The sequence below is a fragment of the Crocodylus porosus genome, unplaced genomic scaffold (genome assembly GCF_001723895.1).
Source record: "Crocodylus porosus isolate Cpor-Errol unplaced genomic scaffold, CroPor_comp1, whole genome shotgun sequence".
Classification (NCBI taxonomy): Eukaryota; Metazoa; Chordata; order Crocodylia; family Crocodylidae; genus Crocodylus; species Crocodylus porosus.
Window position 1 is genome coordinate 9,823,322 of NW_017728913.1, and position 16,241 is coordinate 9,839,562.

General features: G+C 39.1%; 1 protein-coding gene across 9 annotated transcripts in view; it reads right to left on the reverse strand.

The window, feature by feature from the left end:
* LRBA (LPS responsive beige-like anchor protein) overlaps window positions 1–16,241 on the reverse strand; it is a 580,756-nt gene that overhangs the window by 500,444 nt on the left and 64,071 nt on the right. For all 9 annotated transcript variants that reach the window (XM_019534457.1, XM_019534459.1, XM_019534455.1 and 6 more), the window contains exons 2-7: window positions 9,338–9,569; window positions 9,098–9,198; window positions 6,934–7,029; window positions 4,133–4,254; window positions 3,852–3,978; window positions 1,668–1,787 (exon numbers count right to left, since the gene is read on the reverse strand). In XM_019534457.1, the coding sequence (XP_019390002.1) occupies window positions 1,668–1,787; window positions 3,852–3,978; window positions 4,133–4,254; window positions 6,934–7,029; window positions 9,098–9,198; window positions 9,338–9,569 (798 nt within the window). The remainder of the gene's footprint in view (window positions 1–1,667; window positions 1,788–3,851; window positions 3,979–4,132; window positions 4,255–6,933; window positions 7,030–9,097; window positions 9,199–9,337; window positions 9,570–16,241) is intronic.

The following is a 16,241-nucleotide window of genomic DNA, read 5'->3' on the forward strand; positions in this document are numbered from 1 at the left end:
TATACATTTAAACATATGCATAACTAATTTGGGAAGTAGTGAATAGACCACTTATTCACATAATGCAATACAACTATTTAGGCACTTGCAGAGTCAAGCCTACTGGGTTTGCTGACCATCAAGTCACTGATGAAATGGCATATATTACCAGCTACAGAGATGGACAATGATGGAAAGAGGAATTAAATTATGTTGAAGGATCCCATTAAAGCAAAACAAAACCCCCCAAAAACAAAATATTTTACAAACTTATCACAGCAAGGATATCAATGAAGGGTGAGCAAAATGGAACGTATTCGATTCAGATTCAACCCAAATCAGGGACAGTAATTCAATTAGTTGATTCAGATCACTGTCCCCAATTCGATTCAGCCAAATCCGAGTCTGACGATTCAATACTGATTCGGAGAATCAGTGTTTTAGTCATAGACATAGCTTTAAAAGTTTTTTCTACATATCTCAGTTCTGGGCGCTGCAGTTCAAGAGGGACATGGAGAACCCGGAGAGGGTCCAGAGGAGGGCCACTCATATGGTTGAGGGCCTCTGTGGCCAGTCCTATGAGAAAAGGCTGAAGGACCTGAATCTCTTCAATCTCCGCAAGAGGAGACTGAGGGGGGGATCTTGTGGCTGCCTACAACTTTATCAGGGGCCACCAGCAGGGACTCGGGGAAGGTCTGTTCACCAGGGCTCCCCTTGGAATCACCAGGAACAATGGCCACAAGCTGAGGGAGGATAGGTTTAGGTTAGATATTAGGAAGAACTACTTCACTGTAAGGGTGGCCAGAGCCTGGAATAGGCTTCCCAGAGAGGTGGTGCTCTCACCTTCCCTGGAAATCTTCAAGAGGAGACTGGATAGGCATCTGGCTGGGGTCTTATGACCCCTGCCACCCCCAGTGCTCCTTCCTGCCCGCGGCAGGGGGTCAGACTCTATGATCTGTCTAGGTCCCTTCCGACTCATCGATTCTATGATTCTACGATTCTATGATTTAAGGTACCAGCATGAACACTGCAATGCTGGGTCAGATAGAGTGTCCCGCAGGAGCAAGAGGTGACCCCCCCACGTGCTCAGCAGCAAACCCGGAAGTGGACTGGAAGTACTCCCGGGTCCGCCAGGGAGTGCGCTGGGGGCTCCCCCCCTGTATCCCCACAGCTCGGCAATCAGCTGCAGGAAGACCCTGGGTGCCCCCTCAGACCCAGGAGGCAGGGGGACACAGGGGGGCCCTCCAGCATGCTCCCCAGTGGAGACGGAAGTGGACCGGAAGTGCTTCTGGTCCTCTTCTGGGCCTGCTGCTGAGCATGCTGGGGAGCCTGTGAGCTCCTGTGTTATGCTCCACCTGCCCCAGCATTGCAGTATTCACAAGCCGCCTGGTACCTTGAGGTATGTAGAAAAAACACGTAAAGCTGTGTCTATGTCCGAATCTCCAAATCTTTCTGAAACAATTTGGAGGGTTCTGATTCGATTCAGAGAGATTAAATGGTCTCCTGATTCAATTTGGATTCAGAGATTTGGCCACCAAATCAGGCCGAATCTCTGTCAAATTGAAACAGGGACCGAAGCTTTGCACAGCCCTAATATCAATGTTTAACAATATTTTTTTTAAATAATAATACCAAAATGTGTTGCTATTCCAAATAAAGTGAAATAATACAAAATTAAAGTTACTTACATCACTGGTATTAACAAACCACGTTATTTCTCCATATGATGCCAGTTCCCCATTCACATAACATCGAAGTTCACTGTTCTTCCAACGGTTGTAGATGTGAACTATAGTAACCATATACCACTGAATAATAAAAAAAAACCTGCTGATATACTGAGTCTTTATAAGAGTATGTTAAGTTAGATCATAGAAAAAACCTTAGTTGATATGAATTCAATGACTACTAACAAGTTTCTTTATGTTATTAAAATGGAAAAGATGAAAAGTTCATTGCTGGCCTGGTTTAACTCACTGCACCCAAGAAAATGTCCAGTCACCCTATGACAAACAGTTGTACGATTTTAGAGAGATATATAACCACAACTCAGAACTTTTCTTTTGACAGCATGATGAACACTATTTATGTCAAAACCCTGGCAAAAGACTATAACTTGATTTGTTAATATGTTTAAACTTTGTTTCACTTAAGATTTGCAATAGTTCATCAACCTCTGATTCCAAAGAGCTGCAAGGATGATTCAAAAGTTTAAAGAATCTCAAAGGAGTATGTGTCAAATAGTCAGAAACAGAATCCATATTTACAGCAAGGGATTACTGATAAGGGATTCCAAAGGAAGTCTGGAAGAGGCCCATTCTCCCACAATATGTTTACAACCATTTCTGCAAAAACACTGGAATAACACTTCATTTGACAAAGCAAATATTTTTGCTGGCGTGTTAAATATGCAAGAAAACCTTAGACAATAACAATGTCATTTAAATTGAATCATGACATTCTACAGAACTTTTTTACAAAATATGGGGCTAACTCATAACAACTGTGAGGAAGACAGGTTCTGGATAATATGACTAGTTATAATCAATGTGATGACTTCTCTTATGATCCATCTTGCTTCACACTGACTTGAAAAAAACAGATTTGATTTAAGGCTCTAAAGAGACTAAGGAAAAAAAGCATGTTTGGAAACTAAGTTAAATAATATACATTCACATTTTATTAAAACTAAGTTGTCTAAACAAGACGCTAAGTGGTGTTTAAAATGTGTTAACTGGTTGTTGCTAGCCTAAAGAGAACAAATATAATCATAACCTCTAGGACATATAGCCAATAGTCCACCAGGAGAAAATCATAGCATGCATCTTTTACCCAGGTCCTTCTTAATCCCATCCATACAGCCTACATGTCTAGAGAGTAGACTCTTAAAACCAACAGGCCCAAAATTAAAAAAGGATAACAGTGGCATGCATCAGGAGAACAAGCAGAGAACTGAGAGGAATCAGCATTTCGCCGATGGCAGCCTGAGCAATCCATCACTTCTGTTGAAGACTTAACAGAACTTGTGAAGGAAAGAGAGAGAAGAAACTGGAAAGCAGCAGTAAGTTTGAACAAAAGTGAGCAAGAAAGATAGATAAATTCATCTTAGAATATTCAGGACTGCTATATGTATTGAGCTTAGCTAGGGATAGATTATGCAGGACTTAATTCCTTTTGGTACATCTGCAGTTTTTCTATTTTGCTCCCTCTCCCACCCTCTTCTGTTCTTTTTTTTTTTGAAGTCAATATGCTGGTGTAGTTTAAAGTTTAAACATTATATCTAGAATCAGCCCTATCAAATTAAGCTCTATTAATCCACAGAACACCATACACAATAACCAGGAAAGTTCATTTATACTTCCCAGTAGGTTCTCAAATTCCTCATACCCATTAAAACCTTCCTATCTCTCCTACAACTTCTCATAAATGCCAAAAATCATGTGGAAACGCACAGGCCAAGATAATCAAGTTATCCTACACAGGACAACTCAGACAGCTAGCTTATCCTAACTCTCTACTAACTTGTTTGACATTTGTGATTTTACTGGGTCATAACTTTTCAATAAACTGCATTCTCCTTTTAGGCTTGGATAAGAATATAAATGACAAATATTAAAAGGGTAGACTACTGTATACATTTATTCCTTTAAGTTTTACTTTTTAATAAGGTTTCTGAATACTACAAATTGATATAGATGATCATTTTCTCACATTGTTAACTGTTCTTTTACATATGTATGTAGTAATTAGCAGACAGGGTAAAAATGTTTCCCAAAGCTGTCTCAAGGGAAAAAAGAACAAGTGCAACTAATGTCTAATTACATACATGTATTGATGCAATTTATGATTCTTATTTTACCATATTAACCCACCTTCTGTGGCTTGAAATCAAATTTCACACAGTGCTGGAAACCTTTTCCTTTTGATTTTATTGATGTCACAATCAAACAGCCTCCTACAAAGTGAGCAGAATAACCAAGTCCTTTGTTTGTTCGAAAACTTAAAAGAAAAAAAAAAGTTCTGTGAATAACTGAAGCTAAATGTGCCAGTAAACAAAAAAATGTTTTTAGGCTTGTTTTGTTCAATCTAAGTAAACAGTATTAAAAATGGATATAAATGGAACATCAGAAGTGGAAGCTTACACAATACATACCAATATAAGTATGGCTTATCCTTATCCACATTGATATTGTTTACAGGATCCATTCTTAACCAAGTGTGAAAGGTAAATCCATTCTGGTAGGGCCACTTGGCTATAGGAGGCAAGGCAATAGCCTAAAGAAAATAAATTAACATAGCAATATTAAACAAAAATAATCCTTGAACCATCAAAGTGGGCAAGGTGCAAGCTAGGTATGTACTATTTCACATGGCCAGAGTCCTTTTTCCATTTTTAAAGATTTCATCATAAAAATGTGCATAAATCAATATAATGAACCATGGAAAAATGAAATAGTTTATTGAAGAAAATTAAAAATAGTCTAAAAATGCAATGCTCAATTTTCTGCTAATACACAACAGAACAGGTAAAATTTACACACTTATGATCTCCATACTGTTGTCATGCAGCACTGCATTCCAAAGACAAAAGATAATAAACTCATTGTGGAAGGAAGTCAGGCAAGGAAATGGAAGTCTCTAAATTTTGCCTGAAGAATTCCCTTATCTACAGACTAGTCATGACTAGTTTAGCCTTATACAAAGTAAAGACACAAAACTATTATAGCTCTGATTTAGAAAAATGTAACACAATACCTTCAGCCAAAAATCATCATAAAGAATACAGGACCTATATATTAGCTAGAAAGCTTGTAAATTACAAACCACATGCTGGTACAACAACAATTTATATAGTGTTAGATTCTTTGTTTGAGTAGTTTTTATTAACCATTACCATTCACTTTTTACCATTTTGCTTCACAGTCTTGCAATATAAATTTCAACTCAGATTGCCATAGTACTCTGATCAAAGATGCTGTCCAGACAATCAATACCAATGAACAAAAACATCAAAGAACTTGAGTGTCGCCAGACTCCTTATTATACTCCCAAGCTCTATGCAGCTATCCTTGCCCAAACGCAACACTATAAATCCTTCTCTGCAGCAATAACTAACTAATCAGTCTATGTATGTCTCAGCCCAATATATGTATACACACATGCACATACTTTTAGTGCCTATTAATATTGCAGTTGGTTTAACTCAGAATATAGCTTTAATTAGTATAGCTTTCCCTACAAAAATTTGATTCCTATTTTTTTTTTCCAAATAAAGAAATTATTATTATATTGAGGTTTCTCATCTGTTTCTCAGACATTTATCACATACTGAAAAATAAAAATAAAATAACAGAAGAAAATAGTAAAACCATACACAAGTAGCCAAAACAACATGTGCCTGTTACAGATTTGCATTACACTTAAGATTTTAGGAATATTGTTGTTTTATTTTTCACTCTCTTAAATCTTCATTCAAATACATTAATTGTGAGCTGAATATTTGTTGTGTTTAATGTTAAACCACCAGGTAGTAAGAAGTTGCATACATGCATAAAATCAAAGTAAGATAATGGGAATGAGAGATCTTTTTACAATCTGAAGTCATGTTTTCAGTTATCAATTTTGTTATTTAGAAAAAAAAAATTGCTGTACACAACAAAAGATTTTAAAAGATTTAAATGATTCAAGACAAGTTTTGAGGCACTTGATCTTCACTGAGGAAAGGCTCCATAACTTTTTTTAGTATTTGATTTAAAAATAAAGCATGCATCTGTATGGCAAAAATGTACATGGAATATACTGTGCCATGTATTTTTTATAAGAAATATGACAATCAAAATATTGCTGTATGTGGAACAAGAACTGTACACCAATTTTTTTTTTAAAGATAGCCACTATATAAATAAATCAGTTCATAAATAATGAAAAATGTAAACAGAAGCTTGCCCACTTCCAGTTTGGTGTATTCTAAGACTTCCTCAAAAGTGCCTCAAGAATATACAAGACAGATTCCTGTGTACACTGAGTACAATGAAAGTTGTAAGGCACAATCCCCCATATCACTTATTCTTGTTCCTGCTCCAGCTCCACTCCAGCCCGGGACATGGAGCAAACATGCTCCAGCCCCAGCCTAGCCTGGTAGCAATGGTGGCAGGGGCATGACAGTTCCAGCTCCAGGGCCCAGCCACAGCAGCTGCCACTGCTACCAAGCTGGGCTGGAGCATGTTTGTCTCTATGCCCCAGGCTGGAGCGTAGCCACAGCCACAGCAATGGTAAGTGGTGGGATTAGGAGGGAGGACAGAGGGAGTAGGAAAGGGAGCAGGAACTGCAGGGAGCAGAGGCAGTGGGGTGGGGGGACAGGAAATAAAAGGTGTGGAGAAGCAAGGGACAAGCTGACTGACTCACCAACTACAGACCCCTCTATCACCTGCCACTCCGTCACTGAATTTTCCCACTGTAGTGGTGGGGGGGATTAGTTAAACCACAGCCCTACAATAAGTATATTCTAGACATGGAAAATTATAAACAAATTTAGAATATATTTTTCCACATTTAGAAAATATTATAACACATCTATATTTATATTTTTCCCACATTTTTTCTAGAATCTAATTATTGGGGGAGGGGTCATCTTAAATTCAGGGTTGTTTTGGATTTAGGTAAATACAGTACTGACATTTGCTCCTAGTCTAGCCAGGACTGTTTGCTTTCCCATACAAGTAACACATATATAGTGCTAGTATAATATTATTTAAGGTTGACATAGCTACCAGGGAGCATAAAAACAAATAAATACCTCACCAAAAATGTCATCTGCAGGACAAAGACTAGGGAGCATAACTGCTGCACAGAACAATACGAGTTAAATGGGAGCAGGAGATTGGGAAATAAAGTCAGTAAAAGCAGGAACACAGCAAATAAAAGAAAAATAAACTTTGACCAATAACTACTTACTGCAGCACTTTTTCCGGGAAAGTTGAAGAAGGCATCAGGTCCATATTTCTGGGGCATATGTTTTAATACAGACAACAGCTTGCCAGCATGTGGTGGCTATTAAAAAAGTTATTACAAACATCAGACATTATACATAACATAAGTAAGGTAGGTTTAATCATACAAGAGGATGAATTTTGTCATGTTTCTATTCCTTCTGTAAACAAGCACTAGGCCACTATTCAGCAGAATAATATTCAACAAATAGCTATCAATACAAATCTTCATATAGAGCAGCGTTTCCCAACCTTTTCCAGACCAAGGCACACTTACATTAATAAAAATTTTCTGTGGCACACCTGTTAACGCATTCCCATCCTCATACCTACTGTAGCTCCTTGCCATGGCAAAATTCTGCAGCACACCTGTTCATTTCTGATGGCACACTTTTGTGCTGCGGCACATTGGTTGGGAAACACTGATATAGAGACCACTGCTGTTTCACCTATGGAGTAACAGTAATCTCTGGACACTTTACATCACCCACAGTATACACAAATACTACAGCTATAGGTGCCAGACAGCTTTAACTTTCTAGAAGTTACCCATCTGGCCCAAAACTTGGCATGACTGATCTTTCCTAAAGCACCTTTTTCTCCTGCAGAAAGCAAAAGCAATCCCTTTAGCTCCTTCAGAGTTACCACAATGGAGAATGGAAGCAGATATACTTTTCCTCTTTTAGTAAGAGGAATTTTTAGCTTAAGTAACTAAAAAATCCTACTAAAACTTTAAATTTCACATGTAGATACTCACTGAAAGCTAAGTGCAGTATGAGCCTAGAAAGAATTTCAATTTTTTTCAGGTATTAAAAAACCCACAAAACAAAAAAAACAACCTCAAATACCCCTCATGCATCCACACTGAAAAAAAGGGAAATGCATGGTTTAAGTTGATTATGCATCTTCAGCACCATATTGCTGCTGGGTAACTTTTGCTGCACATATGCATTTTGTGTCTTTATAAAGGGGTTGAGTTTAAGATTTATGGTGCTATGCAACTCCCTAGAAATGCAGCTAGGTTTCTTTCTTCCTCCTCTCCTCTATACTAGGTCTTTAATAAAAGAAGGAAATTAAATTCAAACAGCAACAAAAAAAGGTCAGGAAATGAAAATGTTAACATTACAAAGAGACTCTTCCCACAGCCAGTGAGCACATGCAGTGTTTATTATTACATTAACTATTATATTTACATCGTATACACACTATTTTATGGAGCAAACTAAAATTCCAGACCTTCCAGACGTATTATTTTAAAAGTTTTACTTAATTGTGCCACTTTAATTGCACATTGAGATTTTAAATAAATACTTGTCTTTTTTTCTAGACTGGGCAGGTTATTTCAGGTTAAAAAAATAACTTTTCTAATTAATTTGTGCAAATCTTAAAGCTGTTGCAATTTCCATACAAGCAGAAGCTCTGATGGTTAAGAGCTCAGTTAGAAAAAAGCACATTTGGTAGCATCTGGATTAAGCAAAAAAACTGACTGTTGGGAGGGTTTCTTATTCTACTCAGAGTGGAATTAAAAAAAACAGTATGGTAAGACGTTACCAGCAAGCTACCAGCAAATGATATTACAAGTTTATCTTCTTTTCAATTCTTGTCAGAAATTCCTACTGCACTAACAAAATCAGATGTTCTCTTTACCAATCAGTGAAAATGACAGATTTCTTGAGTTGCATATGCAAGCAACTGTTTTTAAATCGACCTCTTTTAAAGGTCTCCGTTTTGGTTTTTTGGTTTTTGTAATAACCCCATTTTTACTTAAGCTTCACATTGGGATTGTTTAAAAAAGAAAACAAAAAAACCCCAGAAATTTTCCTATTTTCACCACATCATTTTTTGTATTTATGGAGGCATGGGTGAACAGTTTAGCAGGAGGACACTGGAGCATATCAATACACCCCTTGAGCTACCAAGCTATAAATCTGATTAGTACCTTAATCATAATTTTAGACTTTATATTTTATTATTTGTATGCAAAAAGATCTATATCGACAGTGGCAGCCATCCTTACATCTTTGACAGCTTTAACATTTAGTTATCAAAAAATATTACAAAAGTTAGCCTTTTAGCTAATAGAAAATAGTAAAAGAAAGTATAACCAATACTATGACAAACTTATTTACCCATTTTCCTTTTTCCCCTTGCAGTTTGCTGAAGAACAATTTTAGTTCTCGAACTGTCAAATTATAGCTAGCCAGCACACCCAACATATCAACTAAGAGATCTGAAAGAGAAAAAAATAAAATAAAAGCACATATCTGTATAAGATAAAATGCAGTATCAAGAAGAAAAGTGTCCCAGTAAGGTTTATATAAAAAGCCAAGAATTTTTAACTCAAAGTATTCTGCCATGTGAACTCTTACCTGCAATCATGTTATCAGCTTTATCAATCCTCTGGAGCACTTGTTCAACAAGCCCAACTTCTGTGCAAACTTGCAGATTGCGTATACTCTTCTTCAGGATTGCTGTAAACATGCTCCATACCTCAGCCTGGCAAGTGGCATCGCATTTATCCAACAGATCTACCATGCATATAATACCCTCTCCTTCTTGGATAATAAAGTTCATTTCCAGATCAAAATGGCCTCCTACAAGCTTTGAGAAGAAAGAAAGAAAACACTAGTGACAATCATTTCAAAGGATCTTCCTAAATGATAAATTTGCCATGGAAAATAAGTATGTAAGGCTCCCAACCACATGTGCTGAAAGGTATTCAGTGATAGTGGGGACTGGATTAGGATTAAATTAAAACAGATTGGGTGGCCACACTGACTTCTATTAATTCTCTCCTCTGGGTTCACTATTTCACTGAGTAACCTTGAAATGTGTGACCTTTCTATGATTTAGTTCATTCCTTTGGTAAATATGCTCACGTAAAACAATCCTGCTGAAAAGAGCTCACAGAAGTTTTGATCTTTAAAGATTAAACCTGGCTCCTAAAATATTAAATAAAACATGCAACTTGGCTTTGGTAATTGAAGATACTACAGCATTTGTTATTACTATTTTGTTCATTTTCAAGTTACAGAACAAACCCCGCCCCCCCACCCAAAAAACCCCCAAACTTTTTTCATATATTGGAGTGACCATTAATAAATATAAAGCACTGGTTTAAGCCCACCACAGGACTCAATGGTTCCTCATACAGATCTATTAATTAATTTTCTTCCAGAAATGAAAATCTTCAGGTTTCTAACAAACCTTACTTGATTGTACCACATTAAGTAGTTTGTGATGTATTAAGAGGGAATAGCTACAGGGTAGGCAAAAGAAAGGTGGAACCACACACACACTAAGTTTGCATTTATGACAAGCTAGAATTTGAATTTCATTTTCATTCTGATTAGGCCCTCATATTTCTAAACTTTCCTACAGAGTTAGAATAATATAAATCCATATAAAAACATCTCATAGGTTATACACTGTAGATAACCTGTGTACCACTTGCACGCATTTACAAGAAAATGTCTGAACAAAAAGGAAAAAAGCTTTTTCAGGTTTGTTGAGTTCTTGTTCATTCTGATGCATGTCCAAACAACAGATTTTTTTTCTTCCCATTCAACTTTCCTAAGAAAATAGGAATGTCTCACTCAGGAGATACACATGGAAGTCAAGTATCTTGATAATTTTTTTCTTTAGAGGGAGATGTGCAAGTCTGAAAAGTTAAATCTAAAAAAATTAAGAATCAATTGGGAAGAAGAAAAAACAGAATTGCATCCTAAAGATCACACATCTCAAAGATTTACTGCTTAGCACAATCCTGTTCAGATTTCAAACATGTTTCCTTTCCTGATGAAAATCATTCCAAATATTTTCGTTTGCTTTCAGAAAACAGCAGTTCCATTCATTAGATCTGATGGTGAAGTATATTAAATAAAGCAGAATTTGTTGCCCTTATGCTTAAGTCAAGCACAGTAATCATTGTAGAATTTCTGAAATTCCTAAATTTTGTATCTAGTTCAGAAGGGTCAATTTTCAATATTCTCAACCTAAAAATCAGCAATGATGTCAAATACCATAAAAGCAAGAACTAGATGGTGACTGAGGTTTCATGATGAAATGCAAAGTTTCTCTAAAAGAGAAAGACAGATTTGTATTTCCCTTATTTTTAGTTCTTCAAATTGCAGTTATTTAATTATGTAGTTAAGGAAGTATATGGCCAGGAATATTGTGTAGTAAATCCACAGACCTGGGAATCAGGAGACCCAATATTTGTTCTCAGCTCTACCACCAAGTGTTTTTTTATCGTTATCAAGTTATTCACTTTGTGTCTCATTTTTTCCTCTTCTATACTACAGGGATCATGTCTATCATGCAAGGAAATTAGGGGCTAGATTCATTAGCGCATTCACAAAATGAACTTCAAAAAGAAAACTCCAATGAGACAAGCCTGAAGGAAACTGGATAATAGGTCAAGTAAGTGACTCATATTAAAGCTCATATTACACTGAATGCAAGCACATCACCTGCCTATAAAACTGATTGAAGCCTCCCTCAAAAGGCCAGTCTTTCAGCTGTAAGTAGGCTCACAGACTAAAGAGTAAATGATCCATTACTAACACAAATACAGTAGCATAGCAGAGAGCAAAATTAAAGCTGGGAGTCATGTGCCACTTCTTAACGTTAATTATATTTTCTGTTTTAACTAACTAAACAATGCCAACAACCCTTTACAAGGCAACATTTAGCTATAACTAAAGTGACCTCACCTTCACCTTATAGTTCCTACCACCAATCCTTCACTTTGGCTACATACACACCATTATCAGAAACCACCCATCCGAGAAGCTGTCAAATTAGTTTTCCAATCTAATCTACAAAAACAAATATTTCAGCACATATTAAAAGTATATTTCCAGAACAGTAACTATTTTGAACATTTCTTTCTTTGAGCGTGTTAAGAAACACCTTATGAGAAAAATAATGATGGGGAAACCTGGTATACCAAATCTATAGCACTGTTGATATACTATATGTATGCATGCCCATTAGATGCATATAAGCGCACACACACTACAGGCATAAGGCTATGTCATATTAACCCTTTCTAATGGTGATTTGAAACTGATCAACCTTCAAAATACAAATTTGTTTCCAACGACAGGGATCATAATCCAGGCCCATGCATTGGCTAGTTATTATCTGAGCTACAGTAATGGCTGTGCACAGCAAAATGTAATCTTCCCAAATGTCACAGTAAGTTATGAATATCTGAGCAGCTTAATGCACCTTACTAGCCATGAAGTGTGAGAATGTAATCTTATTACCTTTTTTATGGTTGTATTTTTTTGAATAATGTAGCCTTTGAACTGATGTATAGTCTTTCCCTGCACTTTAGCATGATTTGGTCTCCTGTGTTGTACAGTACATTTTTCAAAAGTCTCCAATTCAACCTATTTTAAGTCTTAGGCTGAACTTCATAAACAATCTTTATAGCAACCTACAGGGTGGCATAACGTTTTCTTTCTATAAAAGCATAGCATTAAGTGAAAACATACAGCAATTATTTTAAAACACAGCATTCAGAGTGTTCAAATATATCTTCCCAAGTTTTATATCTCTAATATTTGCCAGACATACTTACCTTTAGAACAAGACCAACATAAAATGAATTGACACAGTGAGCTTTTCAACAAGCATAAAGAATACCTCTATTTGGTACTTGGAAATTAGAGAAACTATATCCACTCTTCCATTTCTAGCCAGTACAAACATCCAAACCTTAAGCATTTTCTTTCATCCCCAACCTTCCTAGATTTAGGCAGACTTAATATGTAAACCATACATACAAAGATGTCCTAGCTTTAATAAAAGGTCTTGAAAGCATGTTTATCTACACGGGGAGTGTCCAACTCATTTGGCCCCACAAGGTCAGTGCAGGCTGCATGCGCTACCCAGCTCTGGTGCCGATCCGAACTGAGCTGTGATGGAGCCAATACACAGGGGCAAGCCCAGCAGGGTGCCATATGTAGCCTGTGCCCCAGACCAACCCCTTGTACTGCACGGAATGCTAAGTCCACCACGTGCAGAGTGAGCACCAGGGCTGGTGTGTGCTGCATGCAGCACACGGGCTAGACTGGCCATATGATCTGCATGTGGCATAAGGGGCTGGCAACAGGCATGCACTGCATGTGGTTCCCTGCTAGACCAGCTCTGCCTGCTGGCTCCAGGGCCATGCTAGAGCCAGGTCCCAGGGCCAGTCTGGCAGAGTGCCACATGCAGCCCACACCCCAGACCAACCCCTATGCTGTGTACAACCCACATACTGCATACATCACTGGGGCCAGGACCAACATTATATAGTGTATGGTACCAGTCCAGAATACAGCATAGCACATCCTGCAACACTGGGCAAGCCCATAGCCCAGGGCACTTTAGAGGCTCAGTGCAGCAGAGGAACAATGGCTGGGGAGCCAAGGGTGAGGAACAGCAATCAAGCATGTGGTGTAGCTGAGGTGCACGGGAGGCATCAGGATGTATAGTGCTGGGGGTGGGGAGCAAGCAGGGGAACACACGGTGCAATGGAGGACACTGAGGCACACAGTGGAATTGAGGGTGCAGCGCCAGGGGCCCATAGCACCTGCTGGTGCAGCCCTTGTTAGGGCTGTCTGAAGGGCTTGTGCCCCCAGTTGCTTAGAAGATGGACAGCCCTGACCTACAAGATACAGGAAGAGCAACTTGTCTATTTGCTACAGCTACTAGCCATTCAGAGAGATACCCTCTCACTAAAATAACTAGCAAGTTGCTCTAAACCAGTGGTTCTGAACCTTTTTTAAACTCAGGGCATCCCTCATTAGGTGAGAGCCTACTTTGTCATAACATCTGATGAAGTAGGTTGTTGCCTACAAAAGTCTGTGCCTTTCTACCAAGTTAGTCTTCAAGGTGTCATCCTGCCCCAACTTCTGCCCGACTTCAGACTAATACAGATAATTACCTTTCTGTAATAGAAACTAATGCATTTGTCTCATTTGCTCAAATTAGGAAAATTGAAAGACTAATATTGCAAACTGAGATCTTTCTTTCCTTCTATGTGAATTCCATAGGTGACATTCATTAATAAAACAATATCAAACACATATAGAACACGTGCCTACCTAAAGCAGAAATACATACTAGATATACATCTGACTTGTTCATTTCACTGGACTGGAAATTTGGGGGCAGATTTTTTGAGAGCATTGCTAATTTGGGCCTGCTACAATGCATAGGCAAGGTTAGTTAACTCAAAGTAGACATATGCTTCTATTCTTCATACAGTCTGCATGAATGATCTTTGGGGCACTGCATAGAAGTATGATAGGTTCACTTTAGCCAGCAACTTTTCAGAAAATAGTCCTGTATATTTTACTAAAAAACTCTTTGGAGCAAAAACTATATATATGTCTATATATATAGTATATGATATATATATGTCTGTAAACAGTAAGCTGCACTTGCATTCAAGCTAGACACGTGCATAATGTATTGCTGGTCCAAAAATGAAGGAACCACTTAAGTGCATAGCTTATTTCAGACCCACTGTCTAGTCTGTGACTTGTTAACTAATTGTAACTGTATACTGTAATTGTAGATTAGTTTGTAACTAAATTGTACTCCCTGAATTGCACCAGAAAGAATGAACAAGATGCTGCTGACCCGGGTCTACTTTTAGAAGCCTTAAACATGAATGGCAGAAGGCAGAACATGGTGGCTGGCAGCTTTGATATTAACTGGTTCAAAGACCTGTATGCTTTCACAGGTGACAGTCTACTGTGTCAGATGCCAAAATTATGCAAATGAGTTAGTTTCACAGCTGTTATTTCTACCCACTTTCAAGTCTTCCAGTAGCAGCTCCAACTGACTATTAGAAATTATGAAAATGAGTAGAGTCTAGTCAGTTTGCAGGCTTCTAATACCACAGCACTGGTAATGCTTGTTACTTAGGCTAGGGACAGAAATTATACATATGGCTTAAGTGATCAGAAACTGATTTAAACCTGTAACAGAATAGAAGTTCAATGCACATAAACCACTTTCAAAAGGGCCAAAACTGGTTTAGTATAAACCTGGTTTGATGTAGTATCAGACCTAACTGATTTAGGTCAAACCAGTTTATGGAACTTCTGTCCCAGATCCCTTCCTGGTTCAAGTTAACTGACAGTCCCCCAGGATCCCAGGATACTTTGCCTGTGTCTGTCAGCTCATTGGGATAGAGGGGTTGGCAGGGGAACAGACCCCCTCTGTCCCTAGCCAGGGTCTAATAGCACAGGGGCAGAGGGAAAAGCCCCTGTGGTTTTCAGACCCTGGCAACCCTCTCTGCTCATCTTTCCCACCTGCTGATTGTTTCAGAGGCTGCCATAAGTGTCCTCCAAGCCAGGTGCCTGCCCATTCAGTCTACCATGGGGGCACTAGGGAGCCCCTACCTTGAGGAGCTTCCCCTGGCCCCAACCTAGGGTCCCCCAGCCTGGGGCAGCCCTGGGGAGCTAAGGGGAATTCTTCCCCTCCACAATGACAGAGCTGCTTGCCTCAGCCCTTGCAAGTCTCAGGCAGCATCAGGGAGTGGAGGGAAATTCTCCTACTCTGCTGCAGCTGGTTTTGCCTTAGCTGCTATGAGCAAGGCAAACATAATGCAAGGGAGCAAAGGAATTTCCCTCTGGCCCCTGGGATACCCCTGAGACTCCCTGCAGTTAAGTTAAGGGGTTGGAGTTGGAGAGGGGAAAAATTCCCCTCAACTCCCTGGGGCTAGGAAACCCTAGGCTGGAGTAGGGGAAAGCCTCCCAAGGCAGGGGTTCCCTGGTGCCCCCTTGCTGGGCTGGATGGGCAGGCACTCAGCCCAGAGGACTCCTCTTCCCTTCCTTGCTAAAGCAGCTGGGAAGGGGGGTGGGGGGAAGCATTCCCCTCAGCTCCCCAGGGCTGCCTGGGCCGGGAGAAACCTCCTGAGGGGGAGGTTCCCACAAATGTGGGCCAACACCCAGACAGGGTGGTTTGGGGACACTTGGCTGGGCTGGCAATAGTCATCTTGGGAGTCTTCAAGAAGAGGCTGGACAGATCTTTGGCTGGGGTGATATGACACTCGTAGTGTAGGAAACAAGCAGAAGGAACTCACCCTCCTGCTAGCTGACACCAGTCTGGACATAGTGGTGATCACGGAAATGTGGTGGCATGACTGGGCAGTGAATGTCAAGGGCTATAGGCTGTACAGAAGGGACAGGATAGGAAGGAGAGGTGGGGGTGTGGCACTCTATATAGAGGAGGAATACACATCCTCGTCAGTTAGCAAGGAGTCAG